The sequence below is a fragment of the Phoxinus phoxinus genome (genome assembly GCF_949152265.1).
Source record: "Phoxinus phoxinus genome assembly, chromosome: 9".
NCBI lineage: Eukaryota > Metazoa > Chordata > Actinopteri > Cypriniformes > Leuciscidae > Phoxinus > Phoxinus phoxinus.
In genome coordinates, this window is record NC_136884.1 from 2,756,551 (window position 1) to 2,776,325 (window position 19,775).

Sequence of the window (19,775 nt, forward strand, 5' to 3'; positions counted from 1 at the left end):
TATACATATACAAGTATGAATTTTGAGAAAGATTGACTGCTTTTCCCCCACTAAAATTATACAACCCATTGCCTTCATGCAGTTAATGTAATAATATTGGTTTGTTTGGCCTTTTTCATGCTATAGCCGATATCCTGATTAATATCGGCGGCTGAAACATCACTGCATCTCTAATCATAAGTGATAATATCAAAGATTTTCCAAATAAAATATTCGATGCACTCTTAAAAACAGTTCCAAGGAATCTTTTTCCACTCTAAAGAACCTTTTTTTGAAATGGAAATATTCCATGGATGTTAAAGGTTCTTCATGGAACCATTGATGCCAATTAAAAAACTTTATTTTTAAGAGTCCATCTAATTGAAATACATTTGTTTCTGCTTTAGGAGGAAGCTGCTTATGTAGATTGAGGCATCTAGGGTCTCACTAGTTCTTGTTAACTACTCCAAAGCGATCAGCGCTTCATTCGTTGTAAACTGTTGTTTAAAAGCTTTTATAAACTGTTGTGAAAGACGAGTTGGAGTATCCAGACAAAAGCTGTCAGAGTGGAGCAGTCAGACACACTCCTGAGAGGCTCTGAACGATGGGGGTCTGTCAACTCAAACCCTCCTGACGAAGATCTGCTCACTTCAGAAAGACTGCTCCAGCATTATTGCATTTTGTGCCGCTGACATCAACTAGGACACAAGGCAGTTGTTTATTGATATTCAATGTCTGCTCTTTTTGTCCTCCAGGTTGCTCTGTTGGTTTCTCACAACTAGGCGACGCATCCAAACATGCGCACATACTATTTCAGCACCGACACAGCCAAAGATATGGAGTCCTGGATGAAGGTTATGACGGACGCGGCAATGGTCCACACCGAGCCAATCAGAAGGTGAGAAAACATGCTTTGGTTCTCACTGATCCAATCAGAAAGAACACATCTGATTGAAATCCATGGTGCACCACTTCATTGACATTTACAGCAAATTGTTTGTTTGTTTTCCAATAAGTACAAAAAGCAACAACAACAATAAAATAGAATACAAATAATAATGAAGCAATGTAGTTAATTATATAAATAATTTAAAAATAATCATAAAATAAAAATATCTTCTTTATGATCAGTAATAATGTTAATAAGTACTTATCATCAGGTTTGATGAGAGAACACTTAAATGAGTTTGATTCAGAACATTTTGTATGTCAGAAAGTCAGCGTTTTTAAGTACAATCATTACGAAATGGCTTAAAGACGTTCTAAATATTAAACATTGAATGGTCCACATTGAGCCACAAAAATCCAAAACATTGCACCATGGCTTTGTAGACTTATTTTTTCTCTCTTTATCTTGAACTTTTTATATCGTTAACTTGTCACTTCAGTGTTTCGTCTTTGCTCTTAGCACTCTTTATCACGGCGCTTTTGTCGTATCTTTTTGAGGAAAGCTGTCGAGTTTGTAGACAAGAGCCTCTTCTATCCCGAGAGAGTCTCACAAGCGCAGATTTTCACAGATTTCTAAGTGCAGTGGATGTTTTTGAGACTTTGTTTCAGTGCAGCTTTTAGCACAATCACAGATGCCAAAGAAATCTCTCAGACTTAAACATGTGCTTTTTTGATTTTTTTACTTAAATTGCTTTTTGGCAATTGGATCACAGCTGTGATGAGCTGTGGCTCAAACACTTTTCATAGAAATAAAGTGGCTTTTATTAATGGAAACGCATGTTTGGTCCAAAAGTGTGTGACTTAGTTGGAGTGTTGCTCTGTATTACACAGTTTTAATGCATAATCTTTATGAAAGCTTCTTGGCGTAGACATTACAGTGGAGGTTTTTGTGATAGGGACAGAAACTAGATGTAAAACAAAGGGTTAGATCCACCAGACCGTTGCTCTTAATGTGTAAATACTGCTCCCTAAGTATTAAACTTAAGGTAAGGAAAGGAGAGGCTTTCTGTTACTTTACTAATTGATCATACTTAAGATGTTCACTTGGCGGATGATAAAAGAGGCAAAGATAGCAAAAGTGTGCTTTACAAACCATTCAAGACCACAATATCATATCAGCAACCCTTCAAACACGCTTATGCAACAACCCTAGCATAAATTATCTTAATTTAAGGGCTTTTTTGGAAAATATTCGTAAACAATTTGTGAATCACAGTATGTAAATCAATTTGAATAAAGGATTTAGTCAAGTGACAGACCTAGTAAAGATTTAATTGGTTATCTGTGCTCATATATTGTGCATTTAGAGCAGTTTGATTGCTTTTTCCTTTAAAGTGCCCCATTATGCTATTTTAAAGGATCTTAGGACTCTCCTACAACAGGCCTACATGCATCCAAGGTCAAAAAACACTTTAATTTTCTCATAACATAAAAATGCAGATTTGCCTGTTTTCTCACAGCGTCTGAAACGGTTTGATCAAGGATTCAGTCTCTCTAAACCCCGCCTATCCGAGAGCTTCCTCTGCTCTGATTGGTCAGATGACCCAGTCTGTTGTGATTGGTCGACTGCTTACAGCGCAAAACTACGAAGGTTCGAGCAGGAAGTAAAACTGGAATTAGTGACGACTCGTTTCATGAATCGGTTCTTTCGTTTGGAGACAATAACTCCATGTATCTGCACTTTGATCTTTGAAACTTTGCCAGACCTTTTACATTCTCTGACAGCTACTGTATATTACACACTACATGAACGGTAACATCCAAAGAAGCATGAATGTTCTGACTTTCTCTCACTCTTTCTCTCTTATCAGCAGGCTTGAGAAAGTAAAGGTTGACCCACGCAGCCCTCAGGAGATGAACAACATGCTGAATCACCGAGTCCTGACCCGACCTGAGATCCAAAACAATGAGAGAAACCGCGAGACTCACCACCAGGAGGAGAAGAAGCAGAAACCCGTGGACAAGCAGCCCTGCATCCAAAAAGACAAAGAGAGCAGGAGTAGCGTGCAGAAAGACGGAGAGCGATACACCCTCCAGAGAGACCCCGACAACTACGCTCTGCACAAAGAAGCTCAGAGACTCGCTCTGCAGAAGGACGGCGACCGCTACATGTTGCAGAAGGACGTGGAGAAATACGTCCTCCAGAAAGACGGAGACAAATTCGCCGTCCACAAAGACGGAGAGAAGTACCTCCTCCAGAAAGACGGGCTGAAGTACACACTACACAAGGACGGAGATAAGTACACGCTGCAGAGGGACGCGCCACCAAAAGACGGCGAGAAGATCCTACAGAAAGATGGAAGGTATTCGCTCACGCTCCCGAGGGAAGATAAGCATAAAGACCCGGAGAAACCCGCCCCACCCCCTCGGGAGGGCGAGAAATACGGTTTCCAGAAAGAGGGCACAATGGAGCGACCGCTCACTAAGATCAACAGCATCAAACTCCAGCCGGCTCAAGCGGCGGCCATCGCTGCGGCCGTCTCGTCCTCCAGGCAGATCCAGAGCGCAGGACCCGGACCGTACATGCCGTCCCAGGTCAACGGTTCCGGCGAACGAGGAGGAGACCGAAGCCCCGGAGACATGAGCAACACGATGCCCCTGAGGACGCCGGTCCCGCCACAGCCGGCAGAACCCGAGAGATCCCTGAGCAGAACCAGCTCTATGCAGCAGCTGGAGCAGTGGGTCCGCACGCACCGCACACGGACCCCGGACGACGACACCCGGAGGTGAGGACGCACGCTTTAGAGCTCTCATTTCAATATCAAATATATATTTATTTGATTTGATTTAAATATTATAGATACACTAGGTTTAAAATTAACTTTTTCACTTACCGGCCAATTTGGCTACAAAATTTGTAAGTTACTGGCCATTCAGAACTTCTACTAGCCAAAAAAAAGAAGAAGAAATAAACCAGATTAACTACGTTACAGCTTATTTTGTATATACAGTTGAAACTCAAAAAATGTGAATATCTTGCAAAAGTTAATTTATTTCAGTAATTCAACTTAAAAGGTGAAACTAATATATTATATAGACTCATTACATGCAAAGTGAGATATTTCAAGTCTTTATTTGTTATAATTTTGATGATTATGGCTTACAGCTTATGAAAACCCCAAACTCAAAATTAGAATATTGTGAAAAGGTTTTCATAAACTGTATCAAAATTATAACAAATAAAGGCTTGAAATATCTCACTTTGCATACAATGAGACTCTATATAATATATTAGTTTCACCTTTTAAGTTGAATTACTGAAATAAATGAACTTTTGCACAATTCAAATTTTTCCAGTTTCACCTGTATATATATATATATATATTAAAAAAAAATCAATATATCACGATGACTCACGAGTTGAGTATTTGCGCTAATTCTGTGCAGATTTGGCTTACACAAACTTCCCCAGCAAAGGGAGTAAACATAAGTAACCTGCCAAATTGGCTAGTGATTTGACAGCGTTACTCGCCACAGTTGATTTTTACTCAGTACACACTATTCAAGCATTTTAAATGCTACACATATTTTTTTGTACAAAATACAACACCAAACACGTTATCAACTGTGCGAATATATGCTTTGACACTCTACACTATATAGTATACAGATGCACTTGAGTCTGCTGACAAATGGAAGATTTCATTTAAACAGCGTCACAGTATAGACTTCTGAAGGATCCCGGTGTTGGAAACAAGTGAATGGTTTAATTTAATGTTGTCGCATATTCCGTCTCAGGATTATGTGTTTTTTTTGTAAACGAGGCACAGTTTAATGAGAGATCGCAAAGAAACTTTTGTTGACAGAGAAAGCAGTGAGCTGTATTGATCTGACAGCAGCTGCATCTCAAACCGTAAATATTTCATAATGCTTTGTCTGGCAATTATGGTTTTATGTGAATAATGTTTTCAAAACACTATCGGGCGTTGATACGGTTTCCTATGCAATGATGTTAGCTGATCATAACCTTGGCCGTTTACTGACAAGCCTTAAAGTACCCGACCCTTAAAACACACACACACACACACACACACACACACACACACACACACACACACACACACAGACACACACCTCATGTGAACCTCATGGAACATAGTCAAATAAAATAAAAAATCCATGTCATGGTCCCTTTAAATTAGCATTTTGTAGTTTTTAAAGTGTGTATTGTGTGTGTGTGTGTGTGTGTGTGTGTGTGTGTGTGGGGGGGGGGGGTGTTATCTGAGTTTTTTGTAGGTTTAATTCTGTATGTTTTATAGTTTGTAATATGATTTATTTTTAATCTAACTATTTAGTAGTTTATAATGTTTATTTAGTCAAAATTAATATTTGTTAGTTGAAGTGTAGCATTGTGTAGTTTCTATTGTTCATAGTTATGTATATTTCTGAACTACACAATGCATGCTTTACAATATGCACTTTACAAACGTGCAAAAATCTGTGTGAGTGCATGTATAGTTGTATTTTTGTCAGAAACTGGACAAACGCTGGACTCATGCATCATTCTGTGTCTGAAGCATCAGCAGTGCCAGAGAGCAGCAGAACGCAGTGTTTCTTCTCCCACTCTCAGTCCCCTGACACAACAAACTCCAGCGTCTGCAGGCATGAGCTCTTTATCACGAGCGAACAGATATTTTTACCTCTGGCCGTTCTCAATGCCTCCGCCGGCCCGAGCCGAGAGCAGGAAGCCGGTTATGTGGGAGCCGCTGCTGCTGTCAGGTGCCATCCTCCGTTTAGCCCTGCAGTCGACGCGCGTTTGCTTCGCTTGTCTCGTCCTCCTCTCCTCAGAGATGAATAAGTCATGGAGCTTTATGCTCGAGCACCACGAAAAAGTGGATCAGAGTTGCTGTCAGCGCAGGAAGAGGAACAGGAAGGCGAGTGAGGAGAGAGAACAGCGGCGTGTGTTTGCGTTATTTAAGATGCTGATTCATGCTCATTATCAAAAGGCATTGGTGAAGCGTGTCTCTGCTCTCTTTAATATTTTTGCAACTCATGCACATATCGCAATGCTTGTTTAGGCGGCTGTCAGGCTTATTTTTGACAGTTGGTCTTTGCATATGCACATCTTGTCCAATCACCACAAACTTTCTTTCCGAACTCTCAGCAGATTGCATGATCTCATGCTGCGATTGGTCTGTTTATTTATTTATTTATTGCCTTTGTAATGCAGCTGAATTTTAGGTTATTTAGTTTAACGTAACCAACACTCAAGATTCAGGGTGCAATTGATTGCAGCAAACACAGACAAAAATTCAATCACATTTGTAAGCATAATCATTTTATTTTAGATTTCAAAATTTGAATAAAATGCTTATAAAAATAACTAAACAATAAATTACACTTTAGATTAGGGTCAAATTCTCACTATTAACTAACTGTTAACTACAACCTTTGCCTCAATAAACTCCTAATTACGGCTTATTAATAGTTAGTAAGGCAGTTGTTAAGTTTAGGTATTGGGTAGATTAAGGGATGTAGAATATGATCATGCAGAATAAGGCATTAATATGTGCTTTATAAGTACTAATAAACAGCCTATATACTGGTAATATGCATACTAATAAGCAACTAGTTCATAGTGAGAATTGGACCCTAAAATAAAGTGTTACCATTCATTTATAAAATTAGTTTGACAGATTTTTTGGATTCAAAAACAAGGATAAGATGGCGAGTGCGACTAAACTTATAATTAATATACACTGATGAAAATGGCATAAAATATTACTGCTAAAATGTTTATTTTGAAAAATGTAAAAATAATATATTAGTTTTAAATGTTGAATTGAGTTTGTTAATAAATGCATGCTTTAATTTATATTTTTAAATATATTATATTTATAAAAAAATTAAATATCTATATTTTTTTAATTCTTAGTTTCACATTTGTTTGTCATTTTGAATATTGTAATTTTTCTGAGTATTATATTTCATTTTAGAGTAAAATGGACAAACACATTTAATTTAAAAAAAAAATTGAATAAATTTAAAAGATATTTCCATTAAAAGAAAAAAGAAAAAACGAGTAAGAATTAACATGGTGCCGTAATATATAAATAGGATGTTTATCTGTCACATAGGATGTTTCCATATTTGATGGTTTTTGCTGCCAGCATTGTTCACTATGGTAAAAACTTTAGTTGGTCTTCTACATCCAGCCGACATGGTTTTGAGCTTCTCGTCTTAGAAAAGAGCAAATAGAGACGTGACTTTTGTGGTTTGTGAATTTTGGCACTCGGAGCTCTTTATTGATTTCTACTCTGTCAGTACAAGGGTGTGCAAGCCAAACCTTTTAATGGCGCCTATAAAAATGAAGCCGAAATCACCAGCTCCTGCAAGAGTAGTGCTCGTAACCCTCCATCAGTACAGTCTTCAGAAGCGCCACTGGCACGCTCTCAGTCTTCCCATCTGTTTTCCTGCGGTTCCTGTTGATGATGCATGTATGCTGTAATTATTTCTGAGCGATCGGCAGATGACAAGTGAAAATTAGAGCCGGTTAATGGTCAGCCGGAGTCAAAGGTGAAGGCTTTTGTGGAGCGAGCAGCACTGCCACGAGTATGAGCACGACTCTTTTATCATATATTAATGAGCCAGTGTTTAATGGGGACTTTTGTGCTTGTTTACAAAGTCTTGCTGTTGTTTTTGGGCTCTACTAGAACAGGTTTTCAGGCTTGAATGTTGATTATTTTCCTCATATTCTCCATTGTTGCGGCTCCTCTCTTCTCAGTCTGTCAGTAACGCTCTGTTTACTTCCTGTCTCTATGAAGCCCCTCCTTCTGATAAGCACACTGTGCTCTGATTGGTCGGCTGGATCAGTGTGTTGTGATTGGTCAAGCACTTCAAGTGTGTGGGAAATGTCCCGCCCCTTACCATAACCGCCAGTTTAACACACTACTAACTAACTCAACCAGGCCACGCCCCTTTATTATGCATATTAATTATTTAAATGAGGAGTATTGTGACGTGTTCGTTCCCGGAAGAATCTCAAGTCTACAATGGAGGCGTTTCAGGAGTTCAGAAACACTGACACTGATATAGAGAATAACTCCCGCTGGAGGGATATTTTTCATGCTCAAACAGCAACATTAAGAAAGTTGAACATGTAAAAAAGTACAATAGGTTCCCATTTAATTATCACCTGCAGCATAACAGGAAATCATCACAAAGACGGGCTTATTAGCATGATTGTATTATAAAACTCTCTTATTCAAGTGGATTGCTCGAAGTGCTGTTGTTTTTGTATATCATTGACCTTTTTGTGACTCCACTTTCTTTGTTTTCCAGCATTACATCCTACCAAACGCTGCCAAGGAACATGCCGAGCCACCGGGCGCAGATCGTGCCGCGTTATCCCGAGGGTTACCGCACGCTCCCGCGCAACATGCTTCGGCCGGACAGCATCTGCAGCGTTACGGGGTCGATGTACGACCGGGCATTACAGCCGACCACGGCAGAGAAGCGGCGCTCCATACGGGACGACACCATGTGGCAGCTGTACGAGTGGCAGCAGAGGCAGTCTCACACCCGGATCGGATACGGGACGCTCCCCAGCCCTAAAACCATGGGGCAGATCACCGAGTCCATCCCCACCTCCCCTTCCCACGGATCACTGGCCGGTTACCACACCTTCTCCCCTAATCGGCCTCTAAACCCAGATTCCCGCTCGGAAGTGTCCTCGCCGGTGTTTCGTGGGGACGTGACCATTGAACGTCGCCATCGACCGCACCCCTCTAAGGTAAAGAGTTATATGGGGTTCCCACAACCCTGGGAAAATGTTAAATCATTAACTCCCGGTTTCAACTTAACTCATTAAAGGTGGGGTATGTGATTTGAAAACGGCCGGCAGATTTTGAAAATACACAACTCAAATGGTCCTATCTTCTTTCCTTTGACTCCACCCATTCAAAGAACATGGACATGGAGGGGGGAGGGGGGGATGGTACAACCGTTTGATTGACGCACTTACTGTCCAATGATTCTAGGTGGTCTTGGAAATGATTGGCTGGAGTTTTTCGAGTCCTGCCCGTTCCACAGATGATTAAATTGCTTTATTTTTATTTCAGTGCTTCTAACTCAGTGGCTGTAAGTGGTTTAGGAATAGGATTTTAATTGATTTTGAAAAAATGGCCAAAAAAGAGAATTACATACCCCACCTTTAAGTTGTGGGAACCCTGCATTTAATTATAGTTTAGAAAATGGTAATAAAATATGACGAGTTATGAACTCAGTTGATATTTCACTGGTTTTGTCCATCCTTCTGTTAGACTGTCTCTCAGATGAATTATGTTGACTATCTGTCAGCTGTTAAATTTAACTACACAATTAGATAATACCAGTTTAGCTCAACCAGTTACTTAGCAATGCTTCATTCTGTTCAGTCTGTGTGTAAAAAGAGCATTAGCAATTGAAGACAAAACACTGATCAGGTCAAAGTGTCTGAATAATTTTTGGTCCCAAGTTTTACTAGTCACTGTATGAAGAATCTTTGGGTATAATATGTCACAGTTTACTTTATTTAGCTATCCCTTACATAAATAAGCTATAGTGTCCTGCACCCACAAGTAAAATAATAATAATCTAGTATCTGAATAATTTTTTAGTTTGACTGAATATCCGTCTTTCAAACCAGAATCATGCTCAGACACGTCTTTCATTGATTGTATAATCACACAACTATCATTTCTCCGGGTGATTATCCGCTCACATTAGTCTTTACGTTTCCTTTAATGCTGAGGGTTTAATGCTCTCTTCACCAGAACGGCTCGTTCCAATTGTCATGATTGCCGTGCTTTGCTCTTTCTCTCTCAGTATTCCTACCCTGCCGAGCGCAGGCCTGTTCCTCCCGCACAGAGCATCACTGCACAGTCTCTGCAAGGCAAAACGGTACGCTTCTCCTCTTCTCCACCCACCTCTTCCTCTGTAACTCACAGATCCACAACTCTGCTCTCCTGTCAAACTCTTTGCATTTTTCAGTTGCAAGCCACTGAGGATTCGTTCAGGCTTCTCGGTCTTTGGCTTGCAAATTAGGACAGAATATTTTACATGCGTAGGTCGACTTATTTTAAGTCAACATGAGATCAAAATTGATTTAGTTTCTTAATACATGCTCCTGGTCTTACAGTGCACGATTCATCATTTCAAAGGTAAAAATGTTTTTCTTATCTTTCATCAAAATATGACTTGATCTGCTTCACCTGAAGGTATATTCCACATTATGGAAGGAAAACAGGTTGCAAATGCATTTCATGTTGAGTTTAACGGATATTCAAATATGTTCTACAAGTACAAGTACATGCCATTTGCACAAGGTGTGTGTGTTTGGTTGTTTCAATGCAGAAGATTTGGTTATTTATGTTTTAGGTTGAATTAAATGCCTTGCCTCTGACACAGCGATGAGCGTGTGTGTGTGTGTGTGTGTGTGTTGTGACAGCAGCACGCAGGAGAAGTGCTAATACCATAAGCTCTTCTTAAAACTATAATTATTATTCTCTTACTTGACGTTTCAAGTTTTGACAGCCTAAGGCTGGCTGTTACCTGTTAAGCCTATGCTTTTTATTTATTAATTTCGCTAACACAAAATACAATAGGCAGAAATTGTCTGTGATATGATTTCAGAGAGACCGAGCATTTTAATGAAAAAGCCTGCGGTCACTTGATGAAATATTAATAGAGCTCCTCCATGTGTTTTACTCATCATCACTGGGTAACCGTTGGAAAAATGTCTTTAGCTACAGTCCATGAAATTAAATTTAGTATCTTAAACATTTTGATTTGGGTAAAAGCCTCTTCATCTCCCTGAGAAGGTTTTTACGATCTTTGTTTTTGTGTGATGTTACTTCTTTTATTTGAATTATTATAACCCAAGATGAAATGACAAACAAAATTACTCAGATCCCAGGGTTATTTACTTCACGTGTCGCTTAATTGGTTGGAAGAACACGTTTATAAGGATAAATTAGCATTTCTTAAAAACTAATTTAAACTTAATCCAGCTATTCCTGCTGGGGGAAAACAGCTTACCTTTAAATTTAAGGTTACTAACCTAGTTTATGCAACTTAGCTGGTTAATATTATAATATTATACTTTAATGCTATCGACATAGAAAATAGAAGCATTGAAGCATATAACATTTTCAGGATATTGACATAAACCTGTGATATCTAATTAACATTATTAACCAGCTCTACCAGGTTCAGCTAAATTGCATAAACCAGTTAATAACACACACACACACACACACACACCAACCAATATATATATACATACCTTTTATTTTATTTTGTTGTGCTTGATTTTCATTTCTTAAAAGCACATTTTCCAGCTATTCCTGCTGGAAAAACCAGATTGTACTTAGTTTCTAAAGAGAAACTGTTTCTTCATGGTTACTAAACTGGTTTATGCACCTTACCTGGACTAGAGCTGGTTAATCATGTTGAATCAGATATCACAGGTTTATGTCAGTCTATCCAGCAAATGTTCAAAGATTGCAACTCAGCACACGAAATACAATAGGCAGAAATGATCTGTGATATGATTTCAGGGAGGCTGAGTATTTTAATTTAAAAAAAAGCCTGTGGTCACATGATGAAATATTAATAGAGCTCCTCCATATGTGCTTTACACATCTGTATCACAACACGGCCCACCCCCCCGTAACCCTCTGACCCCGGCCCACACTAACGCTGTCCTGTCCCGCTGCAGCCAGAGGAACTGACTCTTCTGCTCATCAAACTGAGGCGGCAGCAGGCCGAGCTCAACAGCCTCCGTGAGCACACGCTCGCACAGCTAATGCAGATAAACCTCGATGCCACCAACCCAAAGGTCAGCCTGTGCATCCCAGAGTAAAGGGCTTGTTAGTGTACCCTGCAAACCCTCCAGCCACCCCACAACCTCGCCCTTTCATTCCCCCGTCTGGTGGTTTTCCCATTGCTTCCGCATGCTGTTGTGGATTGGCTGATGTCTACTTTACTGTAAGTTTCAATGCAAGATTTAGTGCTTTACAATAAGGTTTCATTTAGTTAACTACATTAGTTAACATGAGCTGCCAATGAACAATACTTCTAGTGCATTTATTAACTCTTTCCCCATTATTGCTTTTTTTTCTGGAAATCCATGATTTCAGTGTAACACACAGTAGGGGGCGCTATTACACTTCTTCTGAAAGAATCTCCAGATCCAATAACAAGCAAGAGAAGCATTGCTTACGCACATGTAAAATAACATGATCATAAATTAAAAGGTATGTGAAGCTTTGGTGGTGTTGATGGACTCGATCTACTCGGTCTGTCTTTTGATTATCGTTATGAATAATCCGGATGTGGTCTTTGACCAAAACGCAATTTTCTCAGCTTTTTGAGCAAAATGTTGCTTTTTTTTATTAAACCCTCCCAGATTCAAGTGTTGATTTAAAACAAAATAATGCATGAAGATAGAATAAAATGTTTTGTTTTGTTTAAAAGCAGATTCTCTGCTCTTTCTTTTGACATATTGTATGTTAGATTTTAAAGCAAAAATTTTCAGTTGGCCATGAGAATTATAAAAAATGCTATAGCTGACTAGCAACTTTTTTTTTTATGGTGTTGGGGAAAGAGTTCAGATTAGACAATAATAATTTAATAATTTTTTTAAATCAAAAGTAATATTTGTTAACATGAATTAATGCACTGTCAACTAACATCAACAAGCATTGAACAATTTTTTAACAAAATTAAAGTTTCTTTATTGGCTTTGATGTTTCCATGAAGAAAAATAACCATTGAACATTTCCAAGATTCTTTAAATTATTAAAATGTTCTTTTGAACTGTTTGCTGAAAGTTTCTTTAAGAAACCAAAATGGTTCTTCTATGCCTATGGCAATCAATGCTTTAAAAATATATATTGCTCACCGTTAGTTCATGTTAACTAATGCATTAGCTAATGTTAACAAATGAAACCTTATTATAAAGTGTCATTATGTGGAGAAACGTCCTTTCCTTTCCACTAACGTGCAAATTCCTTCAATCCTGTAGGTTTTGATCATGTTTTGTGCGACTGCTGCATGCATCTGACGCAGTTTGAGGAACATGATCCGCAGAAGTTGTGTGTGTGTGTGTGTGTTTGCTCTCCTCTGGTGGACCCGTTTATATGCAAGATCTTATTTCTGATTTGCTCTTCGGCTTGCTTCATATCGCTCATAGAAGTGCATGATGAACTTCAGGATGAAGTGGAGCTCGCCGTTGTTGGCGTTGACAGCAGTTGAATGGCTTCTTTGGTTTTGATTTTTTTTGCACCGTCTCTGTTGCACTTCCCCTGCTCTGAAGCCCAAAGTTTCTCGTTTTCTCACTGCTCTCCTCTCATCTTCTTTCTCTTGGCGTCTCTAGAGTGAAATCCTTTCCCATCACCTACAGAGGAATCTCATGTACTTGGACAGCCAGGTGAGGGACTTTCCTGTTTCTCTGGCTATACTGTACGTTTATTACAGCTCAGATCAAACCCAAGCGTCCTCTGTTCTCCAGTCAGTGCATCTGCTACACTTCTTTGTTCTGCAGAAGTTCTGCGTCTGTTAAACACAGATGGTGTCTCTTAAAATAGCAGCTCACTGCTGATTCATTTCATTCTTTTTTATAGTAGTAAAAAAAAAAAAAAAAGATAGTTCATTTGTATTGTTTAGTTTCTCCATTCTCAATGGAAGCCTACTGTGTGTGTGTCGTATTGTTCATATAACTAATAACCTTTCTGTTTTGAAAGCCCTTGGTTCAGGAAGTACAAGTTTTGGGACTTGGGTTTTAACTACTCATACCATAAAGAATTATGATTGGTGTAGTTGAATGTTTTAGTAATGTATTTTCAGAAAACAACACTATGGTATTTTATACAAATGCTACACCGCATATATCATTATTATTTAAGATTTTAAAGTTTAAGTTGTCTAAAATGTCTAAAAGTTGCTGAAAATGATTTTGAATGGTTTTCATTGTAGTTTTATTGAACGATAATAACAGCAACACTGCCCCAGTCCCGACTGTTGAGGTCTGAAAAGTTTTCCTGTTATTCTTATGTAAAGATGAGAGACTTGCAGTAATATTTATCTTGCATATTATCAAGCACTTTCCAGTGAACACAGTATCGCTGATAAAACACATCTTGGTGGACATTTTGATGTTTTAAGCTGAGGATGTTTTTGAAAAGGTCAACATTCTCCAGCAAGGGTCTTTCACAAAACAATTTATTATCTTTTAACATTATATTGCATTACTGAAGTCATTATTCTGGAACAGTGAACAAGAAAAAAGCATGAGTAAAGCAGACCTGTGATATTAGTGAGGGTTAAAACACACAGCGTGTGTCTTGCAGTGCTTTGATAACAGCTGTTACTCCTCCTCCTCCTCCTCCTCACGTACTAGATGAAGGAGAATGAGCCAATAATCTTCATGATTCACACTATGATTGAGAACTCGGCGCCAAGGCCGCAACTGTACCAGCAAGTAAGGTCTTGGAACACATGGTTATGCTCCTCCCCTTTCGTGTCATGGGCCCCGCCTCTTTGTCGAAGCTCCACCCCCTCACTGCCCCATCCTGTGTCGGTTTCGCTCCAGCATATCCCATTGGTTTTCGTCGTCGTTGTTGTTGTTGTTGTTGTTTTCTTGTTGAAACTCAAACTGGTATTGGCATGGCTTGAACGTTTCGTACACCGCACAGCCGTGCGCATCACAGCTAGCTGACCAGCTGCTCGTGCTAATGTCGCGTTCATTAGCAATGGCTTCATCCATCACGCCAGCTTACATGTATTCACTCAATCTCGCGTGTGTGGAGACCAGTGTGGTTTACAAAGCCTTTTTGTGTTTGTATTTGGCATCACACACCATTTTGACCTCCAAAGGAAAAGCATTGCGCAGAAAATGTCACGTAAACATGGTTTTACAAGGGCCGTTCACATCAAAGACGATAACTGTAACTATGACGTTTTAATAATCATTATAGAACTGTATTTTGCAATAGTTTTTTTAAAACTATATTTTTCTCCTTATGACAGAGAGGTTAAGCTTATTCTTTTATTAATAGTTTCACTCGTAGTATCATGAGCTTTTATGAGACATACATATTTTATCTCGCATATGAGATTTTGTACATAAATAAAAACATTTGAGACCGGCCTATACTAATATTTTCTACATAATATATTGATTTTAGTAGCTTAATGTGAGGAATATTTAACAAATGTGTCACCAAATTGACAACTTTCTAAGTAAAAAATGATTAGAGGACATGCAATTTAGGAAGTTTATACGCAAAATATACGTAATAAAAACCAACAAAACAGGGGTGTGTTTCCCGTACAACGACGTAACTCGCAAATTAGTTGTTCAACCACGTTGGTTAATAATGTCACGCACGTGGTGGAGTAATAACTCATTTTAAATAATGATGTATTAAGTCCACATGTCATGTAAACTAGAAACTCTGCTTCTAACCGCAGATCGAGAGCTGTCGTTCCAAACACACTAATTTGCGAATGTTCGTTGGAACGATAGTTTCGGGAAACACCGACTCATTGAACTGCTGATAACGACGGAACTTGCGACCATAGTTTGCTTACGATGCTTTTGGGGAACCAGGTTGTGAATGTGAACATATCCCTTTGCCTTTAGATAATCTTTAGGTTCGATGTTAAATGCCAATGTGAATGCATGATCCAGACCAAATGAACCAAGCAAACCGAACTACAAGTGTAAACACTCACACAGGGGTCTCTGTGCGCACCAGGGGTCAGATCGCAGCGTTCACACTTATTAAAATGAAAAATTAAAACCAGGGTTTGCTTTAATCCAACTAAACCTGCCAAGTGTGAAAACACCCTAAAAGGTGAATTGACGACCTCATGCCATCACCTCGGCCATACATTTGGTGATATGAGGGTTAGATAACTTTCATTTTTGGGTGAACCATCCCTTCATGTTCAGATTTTACTTCGATCTTCAAATCTCCGACAGCAGCTTCCTCTCCTCTCTAAGAAATCCTTTAAAGTCTGAGTCCGAGCGTCTGGAGGCTCCAGCTGAGATTCGGTGTCCTCTCTGCTGGCCTGTAGTCGAGCGTGTGCGGGCTTTCGGATTTAGTCTCAGCTTTTTCTAGTTGTCATCATTAGTCACACACTGACTCGAGCGCTGACAGACCTGAGGACAGCAGACCTCCTGAAACCAGACTGTTTTTCAGCACACAATCCATTCATATTTACCAGAGGACATGCCTCTTGTTGTAGTCCTTGCGAGTTGTCTCTTAAATTGGCGCTCAAACTCTTTGTGTGCGTGTGTGTGTCCGTGTCCCGTAGCAGATGTTGTGGACGTGTACGACATGAGCGCTCTCAACAGTTTTTTGATTCTTTCACACCAGATGGTGTTGAAACAGCGTTATTTCCGTGATGAGATGATTCATATCTGCATAAACTCATCCGGCTGCAGACAAGTGTGAATGAGTGTATGGAAAAAAAAGAAGATTTTCTTACTAAGTATTTTTGTCGTTTTCCAGTACGAAGATTCTTAAATCAAGATATGTTTACATGCAAAGCAATCACACAAGATATTAAGTCTTGTTTTAAGTGAGTATTTGCCAATAAGTTCTTATTTTTCTCACCCAATTGGCAGATTTCTTTTTTTAAGCATTTTTCAGACATCAAGACTTTTGCTTCTCAAGTTAACATATCTTGATTTAAGGATATATAGATATTTGTACTGGAATAAGACAAAAATACGGAGGAAGCAAATACTTTTTTGCATACATCTGTGTTTGTATACGATAGAAAACTTCCATCAGACTTTCCCATTTGCTTCCTCCGAACTGTTTGGATGGAGTTTGCATGATTGTTTGGTTGTCAGTCCCAGTGCTTTTGTATACAGTGTGACTGTATATAAAGATCCCTGTTGCGAAACTGACTGCACATGTGTATATTGTACTGGCTGCGATTGTTACAAGATTTACTGTAGCAAATAAAGTTATTTTTGATGTAGTTATGTTTTAAGGTAAAAAATTTTGACAGTATTTTGAGGAGTAAGTTGCATGTAGAGCAGTAGTAACTCAACTATATACAGGCTCATGTCGCTTACTCCATTGCTTCATACACAGTCTAGAGCGCTGTATAACACTTACTAGGATATATTATACAATGCATATAATATCTTACGTACTTTCCTCTCATTTCAGCAAATGACTCCTGAAGATTACAGAGAAAACACATACTTGTACAAACCGGAGGAGCTGGACATTGATGTAAGTATATTGTTATAATAATGCTCTCTTACTGTACACATTGTTTATATGATTGAACGGTTACGTTGACTATTATTATTATTTACGTTTGTGCTTCTGTTACACATTTAAAAATCTATAGTGCACAAATATATACAGTGTTTTATACACTTTATGATAATATTATACACTTTTATTGTCAATATAAGTATTTATTGAGACTTATATTGAAAAAATTATGGTATTAAATAACAAATGTGAATTTATATATATATTTATCAAGCTATATTAGCAACTTTTGAAGCCATGAATAGCAAGAAAACCTATTTAAACCTGAACGTAATACGGAATAATACAACATTTACTGAAGTCTGTTTTCAAACTGAGAAACAATACTGTTCTGTACGTCAAGTAAAGCTTTTCAGGGTGTTGAAACTCATTATAATGTCATCATTTTAAAAACAACATCAATAGTTCTGATGTTTCATATGTATGCAATATGATAACAAAAAGTTGTATTTTATTTTATATTTCCCCCAAATGTTTGTGTAGATATTATATATGCCCTTTTTTTAATTACTTTGAGTCTGCATTATTTTATTGTTTCAGTCTGCATTATTTTATTAAATTTTTTCATATTTGTTGTATAATTATTATACATGCATTTTTTATGATCTCACATTTATTCACGATAACATAAACCACATTAATATGCATTTGCTTAAAAATAACCCACTTGAATAGATTTGACCTTGACTTTACCGTTGCAGGCAAAGTTAAGTCGGCTTTGTGAGCAGGATAAAGTAGTGAGAACTCAAGAAGAAAAACTCCAGCAACTCCACAGAGAAAAGGTACCGAACATCTCCGTTCTCAACATACAGCAGTCTTATAATAGTCTCATCCCTGCATGTGTGTGTTTGCAGCACACGCTGGAGACGGCGTTACTGTCAGCCAGTCAGGAGATCGAGATGAGCTGTGAAAATCCAGCGTCGGTCCAGAGCGTGATCCAGCAGAGAGATGTTCTTCAGAGCGGCCTCCTCAGCACCTGCAGAGAGCTGTCACGAGTCAACTCCGTACGTCACACACACCGCTCACTCTCACTGATGTCTAACCACACACTCTCAATCACTCACCCATCATGCTGTGCTGCTCACAGGAACTGGAGCGGAGCTGGAGAGAGTACGATCGACTGGAGGCAGACGTCACTCTGGCTAAAACTAACCTCCTGGAGCAGCTCGAGGCCCTCGGGAGCCCACAGGTGACGTGTTGGGGATAGAACATATATGTGTTCTATATGAACATATCTAGCATCATATATGTGACCCTGGATCACACAACCAGTCTCGAGTCGTACGGGTATATCTGTGGCAATAGCCACCAATACATTGTATGGGTCAAAATTATCCATTTTTCTTTTATGCCAAAAATCATTAGCATATTAAGTAAAGATCATGATCCATGAAGATATTTAGTAAATTTCCTACCGTAAATATATAATTTGTTTTGTTTTTTTTGTGAGTGAATGCAGCACAATCGTGAACATAAATGCACAACTTTAAAGGAGATTTTCTCAATATTTCGATTTTTTTGCTCCCTCAGATTCCAGATTTACAATAGTTGTATCTCGACCAAATATTGTATTCTAACAAAACATACATCAATGGAAAGCTTATTTATTCAGCTTTCAGATTATGTATACATTTCTCAACTTCAAAAAAATTACCCATATAACTGGTTTTGTGGGCCAGGGTCACATATGCTGCTTACTCAAAATGATATGTGCATACATTTACTTGCATTGAGCTGAGGTGTTCATAAAGAGTTTGACTGTGTCCAGACGGAGCCGCCCAGCCAAAAACACGTTCAGATCCAGAAGGAGTTGTGGAGAATTCAGGATGTGATGGAGGCTCTGAGCAAGAACAAGCCCAAGAGAAACGCAGAACCCAGTGAGAGAGCGTGCAACACACACACACACACACACTCTCTCACTCACACATGCACACATTTAATTTATTCCATTATTTTTTACAGTAATTGACAATAATAACTGGAAATTTAAGTTATTATCAGTGTTATTTTAGTATTATTACAATATTAATATTTTCAATTAGCTTTTATTTATACATTTTCAGTAGTACATTTTAATTTTTAATTTCAATAGAGAGAGAGCATGCAACACCACACACACACACACACACACACCAAACACACACACACACACACACACACCACACACACACACACTCACTGTACACTCACACACACACATTTAATTTATTCCATTATTTGTACAGTAATTGACAATAATAACTGGAAATTTAAGTTATTATCAGTGTTATTTTAGTATTATTATAATATTAATATTTTCAATTAGCTTTTATTTCTATATTTTCAGTAGTACATTTTAATTTTACATTTTATTTTAGCTATTGCTATTAATGTTTTTATCTCTTTTTAAATATTATTATTAAGCTTAAATTTGTTTTCCATTGTAGTTTTAGTAATTTTAGTACTAACTCATTTTATTTCAGTTATTTTCCAAGGCTGTATTTATAATTCAAGGTTACGAATCTAAAAATGTTAAGTTTTTTTCATCCAATATTTATATATTATTTTCTTTCAGCTTGATTT

At 38.3% G+C, this 19,775-nt stretch overlaps 1 protein-coding gene across 50 annotated transcripts in view; it reads left to right on the top strand.

The window, feature by feature from the left end:
- The window catches only part of plekha5 (pleckstrin homology domain containing, family A member 5), a 149,532-nt gene that overhangs the window by 118,525 nt on the left and 11,232 nt on the right, over positions 1–19,775 (top strand). For 21 of the 50 annotated variants that reach the window (XM_079623214.1, XM_079623225.1, XM_079623260.1 and 18 more), the window contains 12 exons: positions 762–877; positions 2,739–3,653; positions 8,209–8,659; positions 9,733–9,807; positions 11,627–11,746; positions 13,286–13,339; positions 14,309–14,389; positions 17,100–17,165; positions 17,915–17,995; positions 18,068–18,217; positions 18,301–18,402; positions 18,982–19,090. In XM_079623214.1, coding sequence (XP_079479340.1) covers positions 762–877; positions 2,739–3,653; positions 8,209–8,659; positions 9,733–9,807; positions 11,627–11,746; positions 13,286–13,339; positions 14,309–14,389; positions 17,100–17,165; positions 17,915–17,995; positions 18,068–18,217; positions 18,301–18,402; positions 18,982–19,090 — 2,320 coding nt within the window. The remainder of the gene's footprint in view (positions 1–761; positions 878–2,738; positions 3,654–8,208; positions 8,660–9,732; positions 9,808–11,626; positions 11,747–13,285; positions 13,340–14,308; positions 14,390–17,099; positions 17,166–17,914; positions 17,996–18,067; positions 18,218–18,300; positions 18,403–18,981; positions 19,091–19,775) is intronic. The other 29 variants (XM_079623262.1, XM_079623219.1, XM_079623228.1 and 26 more) reach the window with 9 other exon arrangements.